At 29.1% G+C, this 22,154-nt stretch overlaps 1 protein-coding gene and 1 long non-coding RNA gene across 3 annotated transcripts in view; one reads left to right on the top strand and one right to left on the bottom strand.

Moving 5' to 3' along the window:
• The window catches only part of tor (tyrosine protein kinase receptor torso), a 91,683-nt gene extending 75,961 nt beyond the window's left edge, over positions 1 to 15,722 (top strand). For both annotated transcript variants that reach the window (XM_075311121.1, XM_075311120.1), the window contains exons 15-17: positions 8,185 to 8,322; positions 9,211 to 9,426; positions 15,117 to 15,722. In XM_075311121.1, coding sequence (XP_075167236.1) covers positions 8,185 to 8,322; positions 9,211 to 9,426; positions 15,117 to 15,168 — 406 coding nt within the window. In that variant the 3' untranslated portion in view covers positions 15,169 to 15,722. The remainder of the gene's footprint in view (positions 1 to 8,184; positions 8,323 to 9,210; positions 9,427 to 15,116) is intronic.
• Positions 4,694 to 5,059, bottom strand: LOC142239339 (uncharacterized). Its single transcript, XR_012722997.1, has 2 exons — positions 4,951 to 5,059; positions 4,694 to 4,888 (listed from the first exon to the last, which is right to left on the bottom strand). It is a non-coding gene; the product is annotated as an uncharacterized LOC142239339 (long non-coding RNA).
• Positions 15,723 to 22,154: the final 6,432 nt, after the last annotated feature.

Raw genomic sequence — 22,154 nt, 5'->3', positions numbered from 1 at the left:
TTTATTTGATATAGGATTCGAAGAGTATCATTTTCGTAGAATGAAAACAGAAAATCATTTTCTATCATCCCAGCGAATACACTGCAAAAGTATTGAATGATAATGCAAACTAAATGTTGCTATATGCAATTTACATAATATTAAGGAAATTTTCTTTAAAATAAAATAAATTTTATTTAAAAGAAAATTCATAATCTTTGCTTTAAGAATTGTTTTCTTTAATTTTAGGACATGAATCTATGAAATTTACTTCCTTCCTTTAAAGTCGTATGTCTATGAAATAAGGAAAATTTCCCTTAAATTAAAGAAAGAACTGTCTAAAATATCTTTATCCTTAAATTAACTGAGATATTGAATCTTTAGTTTAAAGATAACAAGTATATACGGTCGTAAGTTCATCCAGGTCGAATCTTATGTACCCTCCAGACTGTCATCCACAATCGAATTACTTGCGTTGTGGTAATACTTACCGTTGCAAGGTGTCTTAAAACTTTTCAACATCTTGTTCTAAATTGTAAGTTAATCCATACGAGGTATGTATTAGACAAAAAAGGGCGATTAAATATGTATATAAGTCAGTTCTTGATTAGACTATATATATATATAGTCTATAAATAATTACGAACCGATATGAACTGTTGCGTGGTAATTAGAGAGCCAGAAGTGAAATATGGGGATCGCTTAATATGGGGGCTTTATACAATTGTGAATCGATATTGACCAATTTTTGTGTGATTGGGTCGATATGAACCATGTTTGGTCCTCCAAGAGGCTCCACAAGCAAAATCTGGAGATCGGTTTATATGGGAACTATATACAATTATGAACTGATATGGACCACTTTTTGTTTGATTGGGGGTCGGTTTATCTGGGGGCTATATATAACTATAGACCGATTTGAAAGAATTTTGGCATGGTTGTTAGCGGCCATATCCTTGCACAACGTACCAAATTTCAACCGAATCGGATGAAATTTACTCCTCCAAGAGACTCCGGAGGTCAAATCTGGGGATCGGTTTATATGGGGGCTACATATAATTATATTTATCTGGGGGGGGCTATATATAACTATAGACCAATTTGAAACAATTTTGGTATGGTTGTTAGCGGCCATATCCTTGCACAACGTACCAAATTTCAACCGAATCGGATGAAATTTACTCCTCCAAGAGGCTCCGGAGGTCTAATCTGGGGATCGATTTATATGGGAGCTATATATAATTATGGAACGATATGGACTAATTTTTGCATATAACATTTCAACTGAATCGGATGATATTTGCTCCTGCCAGAGGCTCCGGAGGTAAAATTTGAGGATCCGTTTATATGGATCGATATGAAGCAATTTTTGCATGCTTGTTAGAGACCATATACCTACTTATACCAAGTAACAAATTTCAACCGGATCGTATGAAATTTGCTCCTCCCAGAGGCTCCGGTGGTCAAATCTGGGGATCGGTTTATATGGGGGCTATATATAATTATGGACCGATTTTGACCAATTTTTGCACGGATATTAGAGGCCATATATAAATACCACGTATCAAATTTCAACCGTATCGGATGAAATTTGCTCCTCCCAGAGGCTCTGGTGGTCACATCTGGGGATCGGTTTATATGGAGGCTATATATAATTATGGACCGAATTGGACCAATTTTTGCACGGATGTTAGAGGCCATATATAAATACCACGTACCGAATTTAAACCGGATCGGATGAAATTTGCTCCTCCAAGAGGCTCCGGTGGTCAAATCTGGGAATCGGTTTATATGGGGCTATATATAACATACTTATGGACCGATTTGGACCAATTTTTACATGGGTGTTACAGGCCATATATAAACACCACGTACCGAATTTAAACCGGATCGGATGAAATTTGCTCCTCCAAGAGGCTCCGGTGGTCAAATCTGGGGATCGGTTTATATGGGGGCTATATATAATTATGGACCGATTTGGACCAATTTTTACATGGGTGTTACAGGCCATATATAAACACCACGTACCGAATTTCAACCGGATCGGATGAAATTTGCCTCTCGAAGAGGTTCCGCAAGCAAAATCTGGGGATCGGTTTATATGGGGGCTATATATAATTATGTACCGATTTGGACCAATTTTTGCGTGAATAGTAGAGACCATATACTAACACAACGTACCAAATATTAACCTGATCGGATGAAATTTGCATCTCCTAGAGCCTCCGCAAAAATAACTACTTGTGCCAAGTTTCAAGTCGATAGCTTGTTTCGTTCGTTAGTTAGCGTGATTTCCACAGACGGATGGACCTGATAGATGGACGGACATCGCTAGATCGACTCAGAATTTCACCACGACCCAGAATATATATACTTTATGGGGTCTTAGTCCAATATTTCGATGTGTTTCAAACGGAATGACAAAGTTAATATACCCCCATTTTATGGTGGGTGGACGGTATAAAAGAAGATTATAAATTTTCTTTCATTTAAAATTTTATTATTTAAAAAAAATACGTCCTTAATATTGTGTAAATTGCGTGTCCTACAACTAAGGTTACATAATCATTCATATTAGGTCAATGTTTTTTTTTTTGCAGTGTATGAGCCAAACTTTTCCTATGATGTTAAAACAATATGGTATAATTTCGATACTATTTTAAACTTTTTACTCCCTAGTTGCTCTCAGCATTTCGCCCATGTTAAAGCTCCAAATTCTCATTTGATTATGGAAAATTCTATTTACGCAAATAACCTTCAGTGTTCGGATACAGTTGACATAACTTTTCATTTAAATACAATTGAATATTTGCATTGTTGATATTTATATTTGATATTATGAAACTAAATAATAAAATTTATTTGTTTTCAATCACCATATTACGAGTATAATGCTATACGCAATGAGATTTGTAGTAGATCAGTAGATGTTAAACCTTTTGAAATCGTTAGAAGTTTATTGCCTACACCCAAAGAAATATATTCAATTCTACCGTACCCAAAATCGCCTCCTGAGCACGATTACCAAATTAGGAGATTTTCCCCAAACATGGGATTTTTTCAAGGTTTTTGAGATATTCTTATTTTGGAGATCTGGAAATTTGGCAGCGTATAAAATGTAGGATTAAGGACATTCAATAAAATAGTACAGCACCATGTGAATATAGCACTTTTTTTGGAGAAAAAGAATCACCACACAGAAAAAAAGTGTCTTGTAAATTTAAGGACCATTTTAACTTCCACATAGTTCAACAAATTTACTGTAATATAGTTCATTTTTCGTAACCACAACGAAAATTAACTTAGCTAAAGGAAAACTTATAAAAATTCAGTAAATGTTTTTTAGTTCACTAACTACGAAATGGGAAGGATTTTTCCTTAAATGAATTTCCAACACAGTAGTTAATGCATCGTTGATTCTATTATAAAAATACATGGGCAATATAAAAATCTTACTACGAAATGTGGACAATTTACTAAGAAAAAATTTTGTTTGGAAAAAAAATTATGTAGTAAAAATTAACTTAACGACATTACCGATTCGTATGATGGCTACCTACAGATTATTTCCCTTTTTATTATAAGTTGGAGTGTTTTTCCTCACATTGAAAATTTTAGATAAAGTAGAATAAAAAGTAGTTAATATAATCCTTGACGGGTGTATATCATTTTTTATAGATTCCTCATAAATTTGGTATATATTTTACGTTAACTTATAGATAGAATTCCAACTTCTGGAAAATGAAGTGAGAAGATATTATTGAAATCATTGCATCATGTGAGGGAGTTTTTAGAGACATTTTGTGTATATCTCGTATGGTTGTTTGTGTTTGTTATTGCGTCATTTATGCTGTTGTTGGTTGTTTTGATTCTAGAGACAATGGAATGTTCCTTTGTGTGTTGTTGGTATCTTTTGTGGTGCGAGTTGTTTTCTAGCAATAGCGAGATCAGAAATAGATCGTGTGTGTGTGGAGTTGTTTTTCTTTACGGCAGGTATGTATCCTTTATGACTATTTGTGTCTTTGAGTTTTATTGCTGCATTCAGTTCTGTTGATGTATTTATGAAGTGCACACGTGGATTTAATTTTGCAAAATTGTACATGCGGTATTGGTGTTTATTAATGAAAATGCATTTATTTCGAAATATTTTAGAAACTGAGAAGTGAATGATGTGATGTTAACATAGAGAAATCAAAAACGTTTTTTATTGATAAAAAAAAAAAAAACCAAAATATACAGCATGAGTGGTAGTAGGATGATCTATATTTATTCTACATCTGGATCACAGGTTGGAGATGCAACCAGTTTTTTGAATCTATATTTTTTTTTGTTACAGCAATTCCTACACCCAGAAAAAAGTTACCCCTTCTTTAAGTTAAAATGAACTCATTGTGAAGAAAGTTGAACTTCGTATAGCGCCAAAGACATTTTTATTTGTTTGAACGATGTGATTTTCGTGGAAATTAGGAATAATGCATTCCATATATTAGTTAACATTTTCCTATATTTATATACCACTATACTACAGAATGAAAAAATTTAACTAATTTGAATTCATATATGGAATGATTTTATTGAAATGTTTTCATTCATTTCGACAAATCTTACACATTTGTGGTAAAACTTTTACTTCATAATTAGAACTGCTTACCTTCGTTTTTAAATACAATTTTATTTATTTCTATAAGCAATTTTATCTTCAATAAAAGACATGTTTTATTAATATATTGAATATATTTATTAAGAATCAACAGCATCGAATCTCTTTGAAATATTAGTTTATTATTCCACTATTTCCAATTCCGTGTGATATTATCAACTGTAAAACTCACTTTTTCTTCTTCTTGTACTTTTCACTTTTAATAAGTTGCTGCCTAACGATTTTGTCCTCCTTTTACAATTTCAATACCTACAAATATAAAAAATCATAAAACATTTTTGTTGCAAAAGGTTAGCGTCACTGAATATTACCTGATAATTGAAGATTCCAAAATGAAGACAAATGAAAGGGTTGTTATTCTGCTGGTGTTTTCTTTCTTTATACACTATCACGAACATTGATAGATTTATTTAAAAAAACGAAAATTTTTCTCACTAATTTAAAATAACAAATATTTTATATATTTTATTTGTTATTTATTATATTATTTTACCATATTATTTTTTAACAATCTCTCCGTATACCAAAACAACGCGATTCCAACTAAAAAAACAACCGACGCGCAAATCGATTACAGGTAGACAATAGAAATTTAGGAAAATTTCCTATATTCTAACAAGTGTGTTTCCTTAAGTTTTGAAAGGATTGCATACTTCTTAGTACGAATGAACTAAAATATTTTTCTATGCCAAGTGTTGTTCGTATGTATGAAAAACTTTCTATTATAAAGGAAGTCGCAATTATCATTTTATAAGAAATTTTACTAATTTTGAGGAAACTTGGTTTTAGTTCGGTTTTTGTTTATTTTTACGAATGCTTTGTTATCGGTGAATAAAATTTTCTTTTTCAGTAGTAAATTCTTATACCCAGCGAAGAAAATAGTATGAGTAAAATTCCATGCCTTATTCTAGTTAATGAACTATTCCTAACTGCTTACAGTTTAGGATTTTTTTACTGAAACGAGTAAATTTTATTATTTTTCACAAAAATTTACCTTAATGGAAATAAAATGGATAAACTATATTGATGAAATTTTTTTCCTTTAGTTTCGAAGGCACTTTTTTCTGGGTGTACAGGTGAGTGAGTACTAAGTTCGAGTTTAGCCGCTAAAATTAAAAATAAATCACTAAGAAAAGTATGAAATTATACGTCTTCGATACAAATTTAAATATAACTTGATGGAGAATAGCCCAGACCAATTTTTTTTTATAAAGATTATTTTTTATAATGGATTATTAAAGAAAACTTATCATGAAAATTGCGATTTTAGCCGCTAAACTCGAACTTAATATCCACTTTAAATACTAAATGCTATACTGACAAGTGGAAATTATGTCTAATTTTCTAATATTTTTTTATTTCAAATATATGCAGAGAATAATTTCAAAAACGTCCCATTAGTCTATGGATATGATTCCAATAATGTACCTACTGGATGGATTTTTCAATGTGGTAAGTTTTTCTATAAACGGTATTTTGTCCGTTTTTAATAAAACCAAAATTTCAATTTATTACAAATAATTATTTTCAATGTCAGGTAGACAGGTATTGCAATGGTAATTTTTTGAATATTCTTACTGTTTAATGCTAATTTAATGATATCCTTATTGGCTCTAGGAAATACTCTTGTAAGTTAAAAATCAATATGAACGATAGAATTTGATATTTTTCTTATATTTTGTATAACTTTGCAATTTCAGATGCTTATAACACAAAACCGCCCAACAAAAGTTAGCCAAAATCGATGAAATTGGACAACAATTCAATGAATATAGCAACTTGTGCCACATATATCTTTCATACGGATAGAAAACATGGAAATTTAAATTAATTAGTTTAGTCCTAATAACATAGAATATTACTCTTATGAAGAAGCATGAACTACCGACAAGTAACTGCATCCAACGTACGAATAAAAATATTTCCTTTATTGTATATCATAAGCCAAAGTTTTGTGTAATATAATAATAATTTTTTGAAATAAAATACTGGTGGTTATAGAAAATTGACTTGTTTTGTACGAAAATTTTCTTAGTTGTATACAGGCTTGTTGTACCTTCGATTTCTCAATTTCTCTACTTTTTTGAAAATTGTACTGACAAACAGTTTATTTCAAACCAATTTCTTAATACAGGTTGCCCAAAAAATTGTTCATTTTTCCGGATAGCAGGAATATTTTGAATAAATTTAAGTATATTCTTCCCACAGCATAGAAATAATGAACTAAAATAGGATGCAATACATGAACTAATTTATAAGAAAATCATGAAGTTATCTAGAGGAAAAAAATCTTTGGCGCCAAATCATGGTCATTCTTACTATGGGTTAGTTCATTTTTCATAAGAAATAGTAAACTTTTTTTTCGGTGCATTAGATAAATGTTGCCTTTATCGCATTTTGGAGATTTCTCTAAAAAAATATGTTATTAAAAATTTGTATTATTTTCCAACATTAACAAATTTTTTTATGAGTTTATTATGTGCTAAATTCTAACCACTTAATATCCCAGCAAAAAAAGAGCTTCCAAAGTCTGGATCCCCAAGATCGCTGGTTTAAGACTCACTAACGGCAATTTTTATACCCACCACCATAGAATGGTGACGGGGGTATAATAAGTTTGTCATTCCGTTTGTAACACATCGAAATATCGATTTCCGACTATATAAAGTATACATATATTCTTGATCAGGGAGAAATTCTAAGACGATATAAGCATGTCCGTCTGTCTGTTGTAATCACGCTACAGCCTTCGATAATGGCGTCCTGAAATTTGGCACAGATTCGTCTTTTGTTTGCAAGCAGGTCAAGTTCGAAGATTGGCTATATCGGTCCAAGTTTTGATATAGTCCCCATATAAACCGACCTCCCGATTTGGGGTCTTGGCCTTATAAAAACTGTAGTTTTTATCCAATTTGCCTGAAATTGGAAATCTATAGGTATTTTAGGACCATCAAAGAGTGTACCGAAAATGGTGCCTATTGGTCCATGTTTTGGTATAGCCCCCATATGGACCGATTTTCCGATTTTGCCTCTTGGGCGTCTAGAAAGTGTATTTTCTATCCGACTTGCCTCCCGATTTTACTTATTGGGCTTCTAGAATCCGTAGTTTTAATCCAATTTACCTGAAATTTGAAATCTACAGGTAGTCTAGAACCTTAAAGACGTATGCCGTCTGGTTCATGTTTTGATATAGCCACCATATAGACCGATCTCCCGATTTTATTTCTTGGTCTTCTAGAATCTGTAATTTTTTCCCAATTTGCCTCAAATCGGAAATCTAGAGGTATTCTAGGACCTTAAGGAGGTGTGCCGAAAATGGTGAGTATCGGTCCATGTTTTGATATAGACCCCATATAGACCGATCTCCCGATTTTACTTCTTGGGCTTCTAGAATCCGTAGTTTTTATCCAATTTGCCTTAAAATTGAAATCTAGAGGTATTCTAGGACCATATCGAAAATGGTGATTAACAACTTCCATTTTTTTGCTGGGATATCATTGAAAGTAAATATCCATTACTCATTTACAAACGTTCATATTTTTTAGATGGTCTTATGGCATATTGCTTTATGAAATTATAACTTTGGGAGCCACACCATATCCCTCAATACCAACGAATCGTTTACTACATTTACTCAAAACTGGCTATCGCATGGAGAAACCAAAAAATTGTGGTCCGGAGTTGTAAGTATTCATACGATAATCATAATTAAAATTTTTCCAAATATAGATTGGTATGTAAACATAATCATAGTGATAGTGATGTTGCAGAAGATACAAAAATTGTAAGGCATTGATGCCTAGCCACGTGGATACAATGTTTACTATTAAAAATTAAAATTATTAAATTAAAAAAATAAAAAGTTATTATTAAATTATGCTATATTTACATCCAATATGCTCCAAAACACGAAAAGAGGAAAGTTTATTGTATTTGTTTGTCACGGACAAATGTATCGCCTATCGCTAAGGTTATGTTTACAAACTTAAGTCACCAGTTCATATATATGTTACACTTGCACAAAATATTATTAGTAATACTTACATAAAATTTAATTTAAATTTAAGTTAAATAACTAAGTTTAAGTTTAACTTTAGATTAGATTAAATTTAAATACATTATCTTTTTTAGTAAATAAATTTAATTTAAATTACATTAAATGAAGGTATATTAAATTATTTTAGAATGACAAAAAAACATTTTAAATTAAATGAAATAAAAATTATTAAACAAATAGTGGAGAAATGTGGGGAGAATATGAAATAAAAGAGTTTTATTTCAAAACTAAGTTAGGCCTAAATAGCTAAAATTAAATAATAATATTTTTTTTATTATTTTTAGCGAAAAATGTTGCAACGTTTGTAATTGTTTGTTTGACATTTAATTTTAATTAAGCAAGTCCCAAGACTAACTTAATCTAATCAATTTAATTTTTTTTTTATTTAATTTTAATATTCTTTATAAACATAGCCTAAGCAAATTCATGGTCACCCTCAAACAAAAGAGATTTTGCTCATAGCCATGTTAAAACAATATTGATATTCTCTAATGTGAATATGTTTAACTTTCAGTTATGATTTAATGAGCTCCTGCTGGTATAGTACACCAAGTGAAAGACCAACTTTCAATGAAATCATAAAAAAGTTAAATGAAATGCAGCTTCAGCTACAGACAAGTGCACAATCATCAATGCATTCACCGCAGGAAACTCAAAACTCAAACGATCAAAAGGATAACAATTGTGGGAGAGATGAGATAGAAAATGATTTGTGTAAACAGGAAGAAAGGTAGGTAAAAATCTCGTTACTATAATGTTATTTAAATCTATATTTTTAAACCAACGTAGATGCAATGTCACTTTTTATACCCATCATCACAAGATGTGGGTGTTATAGGATTGTTTTATATAGGAGAGAGGAAACAGAAAATGTAGTTACCATGCAAGAAAGTTTCCGTTAAGAAACTATTGAGATTGCAATAAATCCACGGTTGCCAAAGGAATTTTATTTCTATAGAAAATATTGTAAAAATTTTATTACTATAGAAAATTTTGTCAAAATTTTATTTATATAGAAAATTTAGTCAAAATTTTATGTCTATAGAAAATTTTGTCTAAATTCTATTACTATAGAAAATTTTATCAAAATTTTATTTATATAGAAAATTTTGTCAAAAATTTTTTTTCTAAAGAAAATTTTGTCAAAATTTTATTTCTATAGAAAATTGTGTCAACATTTTATTTCGATAGAAAATTTTGTCAAAATTTTCTTTAGAAGTAAAATTTTGGTAAAATGTTCTATAGAAATAAAAATTTTGTCAAAACTTTAATTCTATAGAAAATTTTGTCAAAATTTTATATCTATAGAAAATTTTGTCAAAATTTTACATCTATAGAAAATTTTGTCAAAATTCTATTACTATAGAAAATGTTGTCAAAATTCTATTACTATAGAAAATTTTATTTATATAGAAAATTTTGTCAAAATTTTTTTTTCTATAGAAAATTTTGTCAATTTTTTTTTTTATAGAAAATTTTATCAAAATTTTAATTCTATAGAAAATTTTGTGAAAATTTTATTTTTATAGAAAATGTCAAAATTTTATTTCTATAGAAAATTTTGTCAAAATTTTATTTCTACAGAAAAATTTGTCAAAATTTTATTTCTATAGAAAAATTTTCAAAATTTTGTTTCTATAGAAAAATTTGTCAACATGTTATTTCTATAGAAAATTTTGTCAACATTTTATTTCTATAAAAAAATTGTCAAAATGTTATTTCTATAGAAAATTTTGTCAAAATTTTATTTCCATAGAACATATTGTCAAAATTCTATTTCATTAGAAAATTTTGTCAAAATTCTATTTCATTAGAAAATTTTGTCAAAATTCTATTTCATTAGAAAATTTTGTCAAAATTCTATTTCTATAGAAAATTTTGTCAAAATTTTATTTCTATAAAAAATTTAGTCAACATGTTATTTCTATAGAAAATTTTGTCAAAATTTTATTTCTATAGAAAATTTTGTCAAAATTTTATTTCTATAGAAAATATTGTCAAAATTCTATTTCATTAGAAAATTTTGTCGAAATTCTATTTCTATAGAAAATTTTGTCAAAATTCTATTTCTGTAGAAAATTTTGTCAAAATTTTATTTCTCTAGAAAATTTTGTCAACATGTTATTTCTATAGAAAATTTTGTCAAAATTTTATTTCAATAGAAAATTTTGTCAACATTTTATTTCTATAGAAAATTTTGTCAAATGTTATTTCTATAAAAAATTTATTTCTATAGAAAATTTTGTCAAAATTTTATTTCTATAGAAAATTTTGTCAAAATTTTATTTCTATAGAAAATATTGTCAAAATTCTATTTCTATAGAAAATTTTGTCAACATGTTATTTCTGTAGAAAATTTTGTCAAAATTCTATTTCTATAGAAAATTTAGTCAACATGTTATTTTTATAGAAAATTTTGTAAAAATTCTATTTCTATAGAAAATTTTGTCAAAATTTTATTTCTATAGAAAATTGTGGCAACATTTTATTTCGATAGAAAATTTTGTCAAAATTTTCTTTAGAAGTAAAATTTTGGTAAAATGTTCTATAGAAATAAAAATTTTGTCAAAACTTTAATTCTATAGAAAATTTTGTCAAAATTTTATATCTATAGAAAATTTTGTCAAAATTCTATTACTATAGAAAATTTTGTCAAAATTCTATTACTATAGAAAATTTTATTTATATAGAAAATTTTGTCAAAATTTTTTTTCTATAGAAAATTTTGTCAATTTTTTTTTTTATAGAAAATTGTATCAAAATTTTAATTCTATAGAAAATTTTGTGAAAATTTTATTTCTATAGAAAATGTTGTCAAAATTTTATTTCTATAGAAAATTTTGTCAAAATTTTATTTCTACAGAAAATTTTTTATTTCTATAGAAAAATTTGTCAAAATTTTATTTCTATAGAAAAATTTTCAAAATTTTGTTTCTATAGAAAAATTTGTCAACATGTTATTTCTATAGAAAATTTTGTCAACATTTTATTTCTATAAAAAAATTGTCAAAATGTTATTTCTATAGAAAATTTTGTCAAAATTTTATTTCTATAGAACATATTGTCAAAATTCTATTTCATTAGAAAATTTTGTCAAAATTCTATTTCATTAGAAAATTTTGTCAAAATTCTATTTCTATAGAAAATTTTGTCAAAATTTTATTTCATTTGTTTTGTTTTGTTATTGTTGGTTTTGTTCTTTAAGCAACAAAATTTTATTTCTATAAAAAATTTAGTCAACATGTTATTTCTATAGAAAATTTTGTCAAAATTTTATTTCTATAGAAAATTTTGTCAAAATTTTATTTCTATAGAAAATATTGTCAAAATTCTATTTCATTAGAAAATTTTGTCGAAATTCTATTTATATAGAAAATTTTGTCAAAATTTTATTTCTCTAGAAAATTTTGTCAAAATTCTGTTCCTATAGTAAATTTTGTCAAAATTTTATTTCTATAGAAAATTTTGTCAAAATTTTATTTCTATAGAAAATATTGTCAAAATTCTATTTCTATAGAAAATTTTGTCAACATGTTATTTCTGTAGAAAATTTTGTCAAAATTCTATTTCTATAGAAAATTTAGTCAACATGTTATTTCTATAGAAAATTTTGTCAAAATTTTATTTCAATAGAAAATTTTGTCAAAATTTTATTTCTATAGAAAATTTTGTCAAATGTTATTTCTATAAAAAATTTATTTCTATAGAAAATTTTGTCAAAATTTTATTTCTATAGAAAATTTTGTCAAAATTCTGTTCCTATAGTAAATTTTGTCAAAATTTTATTTCTATAGAAAATTTTGTCAAAATTTTATTTCTATAGAAAATATTGTCAAAATTCTATTTCTATAGAAAATTTTGTCAACATGTTATTTCTGTAGAAAATTTTGTCAAAATTCTATTTCTATAGAAAATTTAGTCAACATGTTATTTTTATAGAAAATTTTGTCAAAATTCTATTTCTATAGAAAATTTTGTCAAAATTCTGTTTCTATAGTAAATTTTGTCAAAATTTTATTTCTATAGAAAATTTTGTCAAAATTTTATTTCCATAAAAAATTGTCTAAATTCTATTTCTATAGAAAATTTTGTCAACATGTTATTTCTATAGAAAATTTTGTCAACATGTTATTTCTATAGAAAATTTTGTCAAAATTCTATTTCTATAGAAAATGTAGTCAACATGTTATTTTTATAGAAAATTTTGTCAAAATTCTATTTCTATAGAAAATTTTGTCAACATGTTATTTTGACAAAATTTTATTTCTATAGAATATTTTGTCAAAATTTTAATTCTATATGAAATTTTGTCAAAATTGTATTTCTATATAAAATTTTGTCAAAATTCTATTTCATTAGAAAATTTTGTCAAAATTCTATTTCTATAGAAAATTTTGTCAAAATTCTATTTCTGTAGAAAATTTTGTCACAATTTTATTTCTATAGAAAATTTTGTCAACATGTTATTTCTATAGAAAATTTTGTCAAAATTTTATTTCTATAGAAAATTTTGTCAAAATTGTATTTCTATAGAAAATTTTGTCAACATGTTATTTCTATAAAAAATTTATTTCTATAGAAAATTTTGTCAAAATTTTATTTCTATAGAAAATTTTGTCAAAATTTTATTTCTATAGAAAATTTTGTCAAAATTCTGTTTCTATAGTAAATTTTGTCAAAATTTTATTTCTATAGAAAATATTGTCAAAATTCTATTTCTATAGAAAATTTTGTCAACATTTTATTTCCATAAAAAAATTGTCTAAATTCTATTTCTATAAAAAATTTTGTCAAAATTCTATTTCTATAGAAAATTTTGTCAACATGTTATTTCTATAGAAAATTTTGTCAAAATTCTATTTCTATAGAAAATTTAGTCAACATGTTATTTTTATAGAAAATTTTGTCAAAATTCTATTTCTATAGAAAATTTTGTCAACATGTTATTTTGATAAAATTTTATTTCTATAGAATATTTTGTCAAAATTTTAATTCTATATGAAATTTTGTCAAAATTCTATTTCTATATAAAATTTTGTCAAAATTTTATTTCTGTAGAAAATTGTGTCAACATTTCATTTCTATAGAAAATTTTGTCAAAATTTTATTTCTATAGAAAAATTTGTCAAAAATTTATTTCTATAGAATATTTTGTTAAAATGTTATTTCTATATAAAATTTTGTCAAAATTGTATTTCTATAGAAAATTTTGTCAAAATTGTATTTCTTTAGAAAATTTTGTCAAAATTTTATTTCTATAGAAAATTTTTTCAAAATCATATTTCTATAGAAAATTTTGTCAATTTTTTTTTCTATTGAAAATTTTGTCAAAATTTTATTTCTATAGAAAATTTTGTCAAAATTTTAATTCTATAGAAAGTTTTATAAAAATTTTATTTCTATAAAAAATTATATAATAAAAAAACATTTAATATATAAAAGAAAATTTATTTATTTATTACGTGCTAATATAATTGCCATTTTTTTCGTAATGCCCACATAGAGAAAATAAATATTCTTCATATAGAAAATTTATCGCATGTGATAAATTGTATATAAGAAACCTTTACAACTTATTTCATGTGATCACATTTTTATGTAGATGCAATGACAATAGGTACACTGAATAAAATATTTACGTGATATTAAATATTACGCAACCTAAATTTTAGGATGCGCACTTTACAAACTATTAAGAACAATTTTTTTTTGAAATAATGAAATTTAAATTAAAATAAAGTTTATATTCTTTGCTTCCAAAAATTTTGTTATTAAATTTAGAATATCCTTACGTTTGAATAAAGGCATTTGCATTTTCCTTACAGTAAAGATACACATTTTTGATTTAAGCAAATCATCCTTTTATAAAATCGTCGATTTAAAATAAAATGCTTAAAATATAGGCTAAGACTTTTTTTGAGGATCTTTGGTTATTTTTTTTTAATTAACGGACACTTCAATGTAGTTTATAAATCTTTGGATTTATAAACTGGCATTTGTTTGTACGTGAATAGCTTTATTAATTTACCGTGAAAAAAGAATGAAACTTTGATAAATGAGATGCTGAATCCTAGATTTAAGTCCAGATAGGTCCTAGATTTAAGTCCAGATAGGTCGCTAAAAAAATGTCTTTATTTAAAAAAAGCCGCATCTTTGGCTCGGAATCAATAATAAAATCCTTAAGGGAAGGTCAAAAGCAAACTTTATTTAGTTTAGATGGAACTACAAATTTTCATTTGTATCTTTATACAAGATTTTAAATTGAATTTATTAAAGTATAATTTAAAAATCTAAAGCGAACTTTGTTTACTATCAATTTATATATCGTTTCTTTCCCAGTTTCCTAATTTAAAAGATACTAAAGTCTTGCTTAGAAATTCTGTTTAGAAATTCCAATAATATTTCTGTTTTAAATTACAGTCCCATGCAACAAATATGCTGTGATGATTCATCGTACCTAAAACCTTTGTAAATAAAGATGAAAGGAAATTCCTAAACTGTTTGGAGCATAAGGAATCCCCCTCATTTTAAGGACAACAACGTGTGCGGGCAACAACAAGATGTTCAAAGAAGAAGTTATGACAAGGATGGGTAGTGGTGTGATAGTAAATACTTCAACTATGAAAACAAAAATATATATCTTCAATGGCAGACGTCGTTATTGTTATGTCTTTCCATTTGCCGTTTTCTCGTTTACGACAAAACCATAGTGGACAATATATCTATAGATCAACTATACACAACAAATATATATAGCAATAAGGAAATTTTTCATATCGATGTATTGTAAGTGTATGTATGTCCTGTTTTTGTATGTCCTTGTACTTAGCAATTATAATGTCCTTTAAAGGAAGCACATTATGAGTTTTACATGAGTGTATGTGTGTGTGTCCCTGTATGTTTTTAAATGGAGCAAATAGCCTTAAGTCTTGAAAAGATTTTATGAAAATGTTAAATGTGATTTCTATACATTATTTTATATTTTAATAATGTAAATAAAACTCTACACATATAAATACACATATATATATTACCTATTTTATTTTAATATTTTTTATATTTAATTTTAATGTTAAGCGGTTTATTCTATGTAAAGACTCTACTAAAAAGAATGTCCTAAATAAACAAATGTCATAAACCACAAAAATAGAATTTCATACGACCAGGACGTTTTAACAAATGATATTTTTTTCAATGACTTGATCCACATGCCAGTTTAATAATGTATGTATGTGGAATAGCGTGGCCAGACGCCTATCTATACTCTATAATGGATTTCAATCGCTGCTGAAGAAAATCTTTAAAAATTCTCCACAGAAAACAATATTACAAAACAAGTATATACAGCACTAAGTTCGGCCGGGCCGAATCTTAAATACCCACCACCATGAACCAAATATTAGGGTTTCCTTTGAAATTTCAGGAGGGCTTGAGGACTTGAGGACACTTCCCGAAGATAAATTTAAAGATTTCACCTATGAGGACTATATCAGACTCTGGATTTATAAAAACCGTTTTTGTTTGAGTTTTAGAGGAATCATTACCATCTCTTGTAAGTGTGCAAGAAAATTATAAAATAACGTCTTGATTTGAAATCTTAAATCTGTAGAAGTAAAATCTGGAAATTTTACATTGAGTTTCAAGCAATTTTCATGATCAGTGCGCCTTCTACACCCTCACGAAGTGAAGTCGGTCTATATGGAGGCATTACCAAATGGACCGATAAAAACTTAATACGATACACGTTTTTGTGAGCCTAAAATACCAGAATATTTACAATTTCAGGCAAATCAGATAAAAAGTACGATTTCTAGAAACCCAAGGAGTTAAATCGGGAGATCGTTCATTTGGGGGCTATACTAAAATATGGACCGATACTCACCGTTTTCGGCACACCTCTTTATGACCCGAAAATACCTCTAGATTTCCAATTTCAGGCAAATAGGATAAAAACTTCGGATACTAGAAGCCCAAGAAGTAAAATCGGGAAATCGGTCTATATGGGGGCTATACCAAAATATGGACCGATACTCACCATTTTCGGCACACCTCTTTATGGTCCTCAAATACCTCTAGATTTCCAATTTCAGACAAATTGGATGAAATCTACGGTTTTTATAAGCCCAAGACCCCAAATCGGGAGGTCGTTTTATATGGGGACCATACCAAAACATGGACCGATACTCACAATTTTTGGCACACGTATTTGTGGTCCTACAATACCTCTAGATTTCCAATTTCAGGTAAATTGAATAAAAACTGCGGTTTCTATAAGCCCAAGAAGTAAAATCGGGAGATCGGTCTATATGGGAGCTATACCAAAACATTGACCGATACTCATCATTTTTGGCACACCTCTTTATGGTCATAAAATACCTCTAGATTTCAAATTTCAGGCAAATTGGATAAAAACTACGATTTCTATAAGCCCAAGACTCCAAATCGGGAGGTCGGTTTATATGGGGACTATATCAAAACCTGGACCGATATAGCCCATCTTCGAACTTGACCTGCCTGCAGACAAAGGACGAGTTTGTGCAAAATTTTAGCACGATTGCTTCATTATTGAAGACTGTAGCGTGATTACAACAGACAGACAGACAGACAGACAGACAGACGGACATCGTTATATCGTCTTAGAATTTCTCCCTGATCAAGAATGACAAACTTATTATACCCCCGTCACCATTCTATGGTGGTGGGTATAAAAAATCAAATCAAAAAATTTGACTGAAGTTTAAAACTTAATTAACTAAAAAAATTTTATTTAATTTTAGTTTATTTTTAAAATTTTGTAAGAAATTTTCCCCTGCCCAACGATTTTTTCTTTATTCCAAGTATGTCTTAAAAATTTTATGAACTAAATGACAGTAAAATTTCAAAGACAAACAAATTAGTTCAATACTAACTAAAACAGAAGAAGTTTTTCGTACACTTCTCAAAAATAGTAAGAATGAACAACAGCGTGGTTAAAATGGGAATGATCTGGCGCCTAAGATTTTTTCTTTATTTTTAGTTCGATTTTGGTTTTCGAGAAAAATGCGTTTCGTTAATGGTAATTAAAAATCCAAAAATGTCAAAATTTGAAATACAATTTAGTTCAATTTTCGCACTAAATAGTTCATTTTCCCATAATGTAGTTTACTTTTTTTTTGTGATATAAAAATAAATTAAACAAGTATATACGGCCGTAAGTTCGGACAGGCCGAAGCTTATGTACCCTCCACCATGGATATCGTAGAAACTTCTACTGAAGACTGTCATCCACAATCGAATTACTTGAGTTGCGGTAACACTTGCCTATGGCAAGGTATCTTAAAACGGCCTAACACCATAATATATACATAGTCCATACGTGGTATATATTAAACTAAAAGAGGCCGATTAAATACGTATATAATTAAGTTTAAAGTTTCTATAGAAATAAAATTTTGACAACATTTTCTATAGAAATAAAATTTGGAAAAAATTTTCTATAGAAATAAAATGTTGACAAAATTTTCTATAGAAATAACATTTGACAATGTTTTCTATAAAAAATAAAATTTTGGTTGGTTATTTTTGGCTCGAGTGGCAACCATGATGAACCGATATGGACCAATTTTTGTGTGATTGTAGATCGGCTATATATAACTATAGACCAATATGGACTAAAATTGGCATGGTTATTGGCGGCCTTATACTAACACCACGTTGCAAATTTCAACCGGATCGGATGAATTTTGTTCCTCCAAGAGGCTCCGGAGATCAAATCTGGGGAACGGTTTATATGGGGGCTATATATAATTATGGACCGATATGTACCAATTTTGGCATGGTTGTTAGGGACAATATGCTAACACCACGTACCAAATTTCAACCGGATCGGATGAATTTTGCTCCTCTAAGAGGCTCCGGAGGTCAAATCTGGGGATCGGCTTATGTGGGGGCTATATATAATTATGGACCGATATGTACCAATTTTAGCATGGTTGTTAGGGACAATATGCTAACACCACGTACCAAATTTCAATCGGATCGGATGATTTTTGCTCCTCTAAGAGGCTCCAGAGGTCAAATCTGGGGAACGGTTTATATGGGGGCTATATATAAGTATGGTCCGATGTGGACCAATTTTTGCATGGTCATTAGAGAACATATACCAACACCATGTACCAAACTTCAGCCGGATCGGATGAAATTTGCTTCTCTTAGAGGCTCCGCAAGCCAAATGGGGGGATCGGTTTATATTGGGGCTATATATAATTATGGACCGATGTGGACCAATGTTTGCATGGTTGTTAGAGACCATATACCAACACCATGTACCAATTTTCAGCCGGATCGGATGAAATTTGCTTCTCTTAGAGCAATGCCAAGCCAAATTTGGGGGTCCGTTTATGTGGGTGCTATACGTAACAGTAGACCGATATGGACCAATTTTTGCATGGTTGTTAGATACCATATACTAACACCATGTACTAAATTTCAGCCGGATCGGATGAAATTTGCTTCTCTTAGAGACCTCGCAAGCCAAATTTGGGGGTCCGTTTATATGGGGGCTATACGTAAAAGTGGACCGATATGGCCCATTTGCAATACCATCCGACCTACATCAATAACAACTACTTGTGCAAAGTTTCAAGTCGATAGCTTGTTTCGTTCGGAAGTTAGCGTGATTTCAACAGACGGACGGACGGACGGACATGCTCAGATCGACTCAGAATTTCACCACGACCCAGAATATATATACTTTATGGGGTCTTAGAGCAATATTTCGATGTTAATATACCCCCATTCTATGGTGGAGGGTATAAAAATTCAAACAAACCATTGAAACAAATATATACGACCTTAAGTTCGGATCTTAAATACCCACCAGCATGATTGAAACATAATACAGTCAAACTTTTCTACAGTGAACGTCTATACAATGAAGCTCTCTCTATAATGAACAAATTTCAAAAACTCTGGTTTTTCCTTCCCATTTTTTGTATTTTGAAATAATTTCAGTATAATGAATTTTCTACATAATGAAGTAATTTTCTGATACCGTCCAGATTCATTATGGAGAACTTCGACTCTAGTTTCTTTTGAAAACTCTTCGTCGTAGCGGGTTACTTGAAAATATACAGATTTTTGAGGGGGATTTGTGATAGATACTCTCCCAAGCAAACACATATATCCAAAACATGGACCGATCCGCCACACCTATTTACGAACTAAAATACCTCTAGATTCCCACATTCGCCAGAATTCCCAGAAGTCAAATCGGGAGATCGTGCTGTATGGGGGCATGGACCGGTTCACACTATATTCTTCACACCTATTTAATGACCATAAGCGTAGGAAGGCCTCTGGGGAGGGGGCTTAGACCCCCCAGAAAAAATTTAGCCCCCCCCAGAATTTGAAAACCTATTTACGATTTTACATTTTTATAAAAATTAAACAAGTATATACAACCGCACAAAGTTCCGCTAAAGACTTTCATGCACAATCGAATTACTTGGGTTGTGGTAGCAGTTGCCGATGGCAATGTTTGAAGTCTGGTATTTATGAAATAGAGCTGTGATTGAACTTATGGTTTAGTTGAATAACTAACAGCCTGTTTCTGTATGTCGAACGAGTTCAATCGATCGACTGAAATGCATGTTTTTTGGTTATAAATTCAGCTGTTTGTTTCCATTTTAGTCGATCCACAGAGCTCATTCGACATACATAAACAGGCTGTAAAGCTCCTTTATTATATTGTTTAGTCTGGTTTAGTCATCTTAATTAAAAAATAGTAATTGGTATTAAAACTATGCTTTCATAAATTAATATCTTAATAATGCTGCAAAAAAGCGTCGCCAAAAAAGAAGTGACAATTTTCTTTTTGGGTCCGGAAGTGGTGCAAAATTGGCGGAATGTAATAGGAACTCGTCATAGAACGAATGTCCACCGTTTCAACAGCCGTTGCAATAAATTTGCATCACTTCTTACGGTGTGATCCATATCGTTGTGTGATATTTTCCAAAATAAATAATTTTTATTTATTCGTTTTTTATTTGATTTTTGGTCGAACTTTTGTTAGAATTATATAAATATTTATAAAGACCTCGAGCTTCAAGAAACATTAATTTATAATAATTTTTATATTTTTTTTATGATTTTTAATGCATTCTAACGCTTGTTTGAATATTTTCAAAAATTATCGATTTTTCTATAATGGATTAGCATTTTTGTGGCAAAATTTGAATAATTTTTACCATTTTATTTATTCTTACTCTTTTTTTAAACTATTTGAAAAAAGAAAACAAAAATTACGCATTAAAATATGAAAAAACTGAAGTAAAAAACTTCCTGTGTAGTTAATATAATTAACTTCTTTGTGAGGACATTTTTGGAAGTGCTTTTAAAGTTGTGCCTTTAAAACAAATCCCAATTTTTTTGCTGGGAAAAGTGTGGAACTACTTTTAGTTGCTTTATTATGTATTATTTTGATGTCTATTTTTGTATTCTTTTTTATGAAATAAAACAATAATTGAACCTATAAGTTCAGTCTATAAATTTTTAACTAGGGGGGCTATAGCCCCCCCTAGGAAAATTGTCTAGCTACGCTAATGTTAATGACCCAATTTTAAATTTTGAATTACAGACAAATCGGATAAACATTCAAATGTCCAGAACCCTAAGAAGTCAAATCGGAAGGTCGGGCTATATGGGGGCTATACCAACATATGGACCGATTCACACCATATGCGGAATACTAATGTGTGGATCTAAAATACCTTTTGATTTCAAATTTCAGGCAAATCAGATAAAAATTGCTGTGTCTAAAAGTCCAAGGAGTCAAATCGGAAAATCGGATTAAAAGGGAACTATACCGAAAAATTGAGCAATACACACAATATTCGGCACACTTGTCTATGGACCTAAAATACCTCTAGATCTTAAATTTCAGGCAAATCAGGCAAAATAAAAATTGGGATATCCAAAAAAAAATTGTGGTCCCAGATGTCAAATTTGGAGATCGGGCTTTACGGGGCATGGACCGGTTCACAGCATATTCGCCACATCTATTTACTGACCCAAAATACCTATAAATTTTGAATTACAAGCAAATCGGATAAAAATTGGTATGTCCAGAACCCCTAGAAGTCAAATAGGAAGATCGGGCTATATAGGGGCTATACCGAAACATGGACCGGCTCACACCATAATCGCCACGCCTATTTACTGACCCAAAATACCTCTAATTTCGTATTTCGGGCAAATCGGATAATAATTGGGATGTCCAGAACCCCAACAAAGCATCGGGAAATCAGGCTATATGGGCGCTATATCGAAATAGGTATCTTCGGCACACTTGAATATGGACCTAAAATACCTCTTGATTTCAAATTTCTGGCAAATCGGATAAAAATTGCGGTGTCTTAGAAGTCCAAGAAGTCAAATCGGAAGATCGGGCTATATGGGGGCTATACCGAAACATGGACC

This window comes from Haematobia irritans, chromosome 5 (assembly GCF_050003625.1).
Source record: "Haematobia irritans isolate KBUSLIRL chromosome 5, ASM5000362v1, whole genome shotgun sequence".
Taxonomy (NCBI): Eukaryota; Metazoa; Arthropoda; class Insecta; order Diptera; family Muscidae; genus Haematobia; species Haematobia irritans.
Note: the sequence above shows the minus strand (reverse complement) of the source record. Positions and strands in the feature narration are given on the sequence as shown.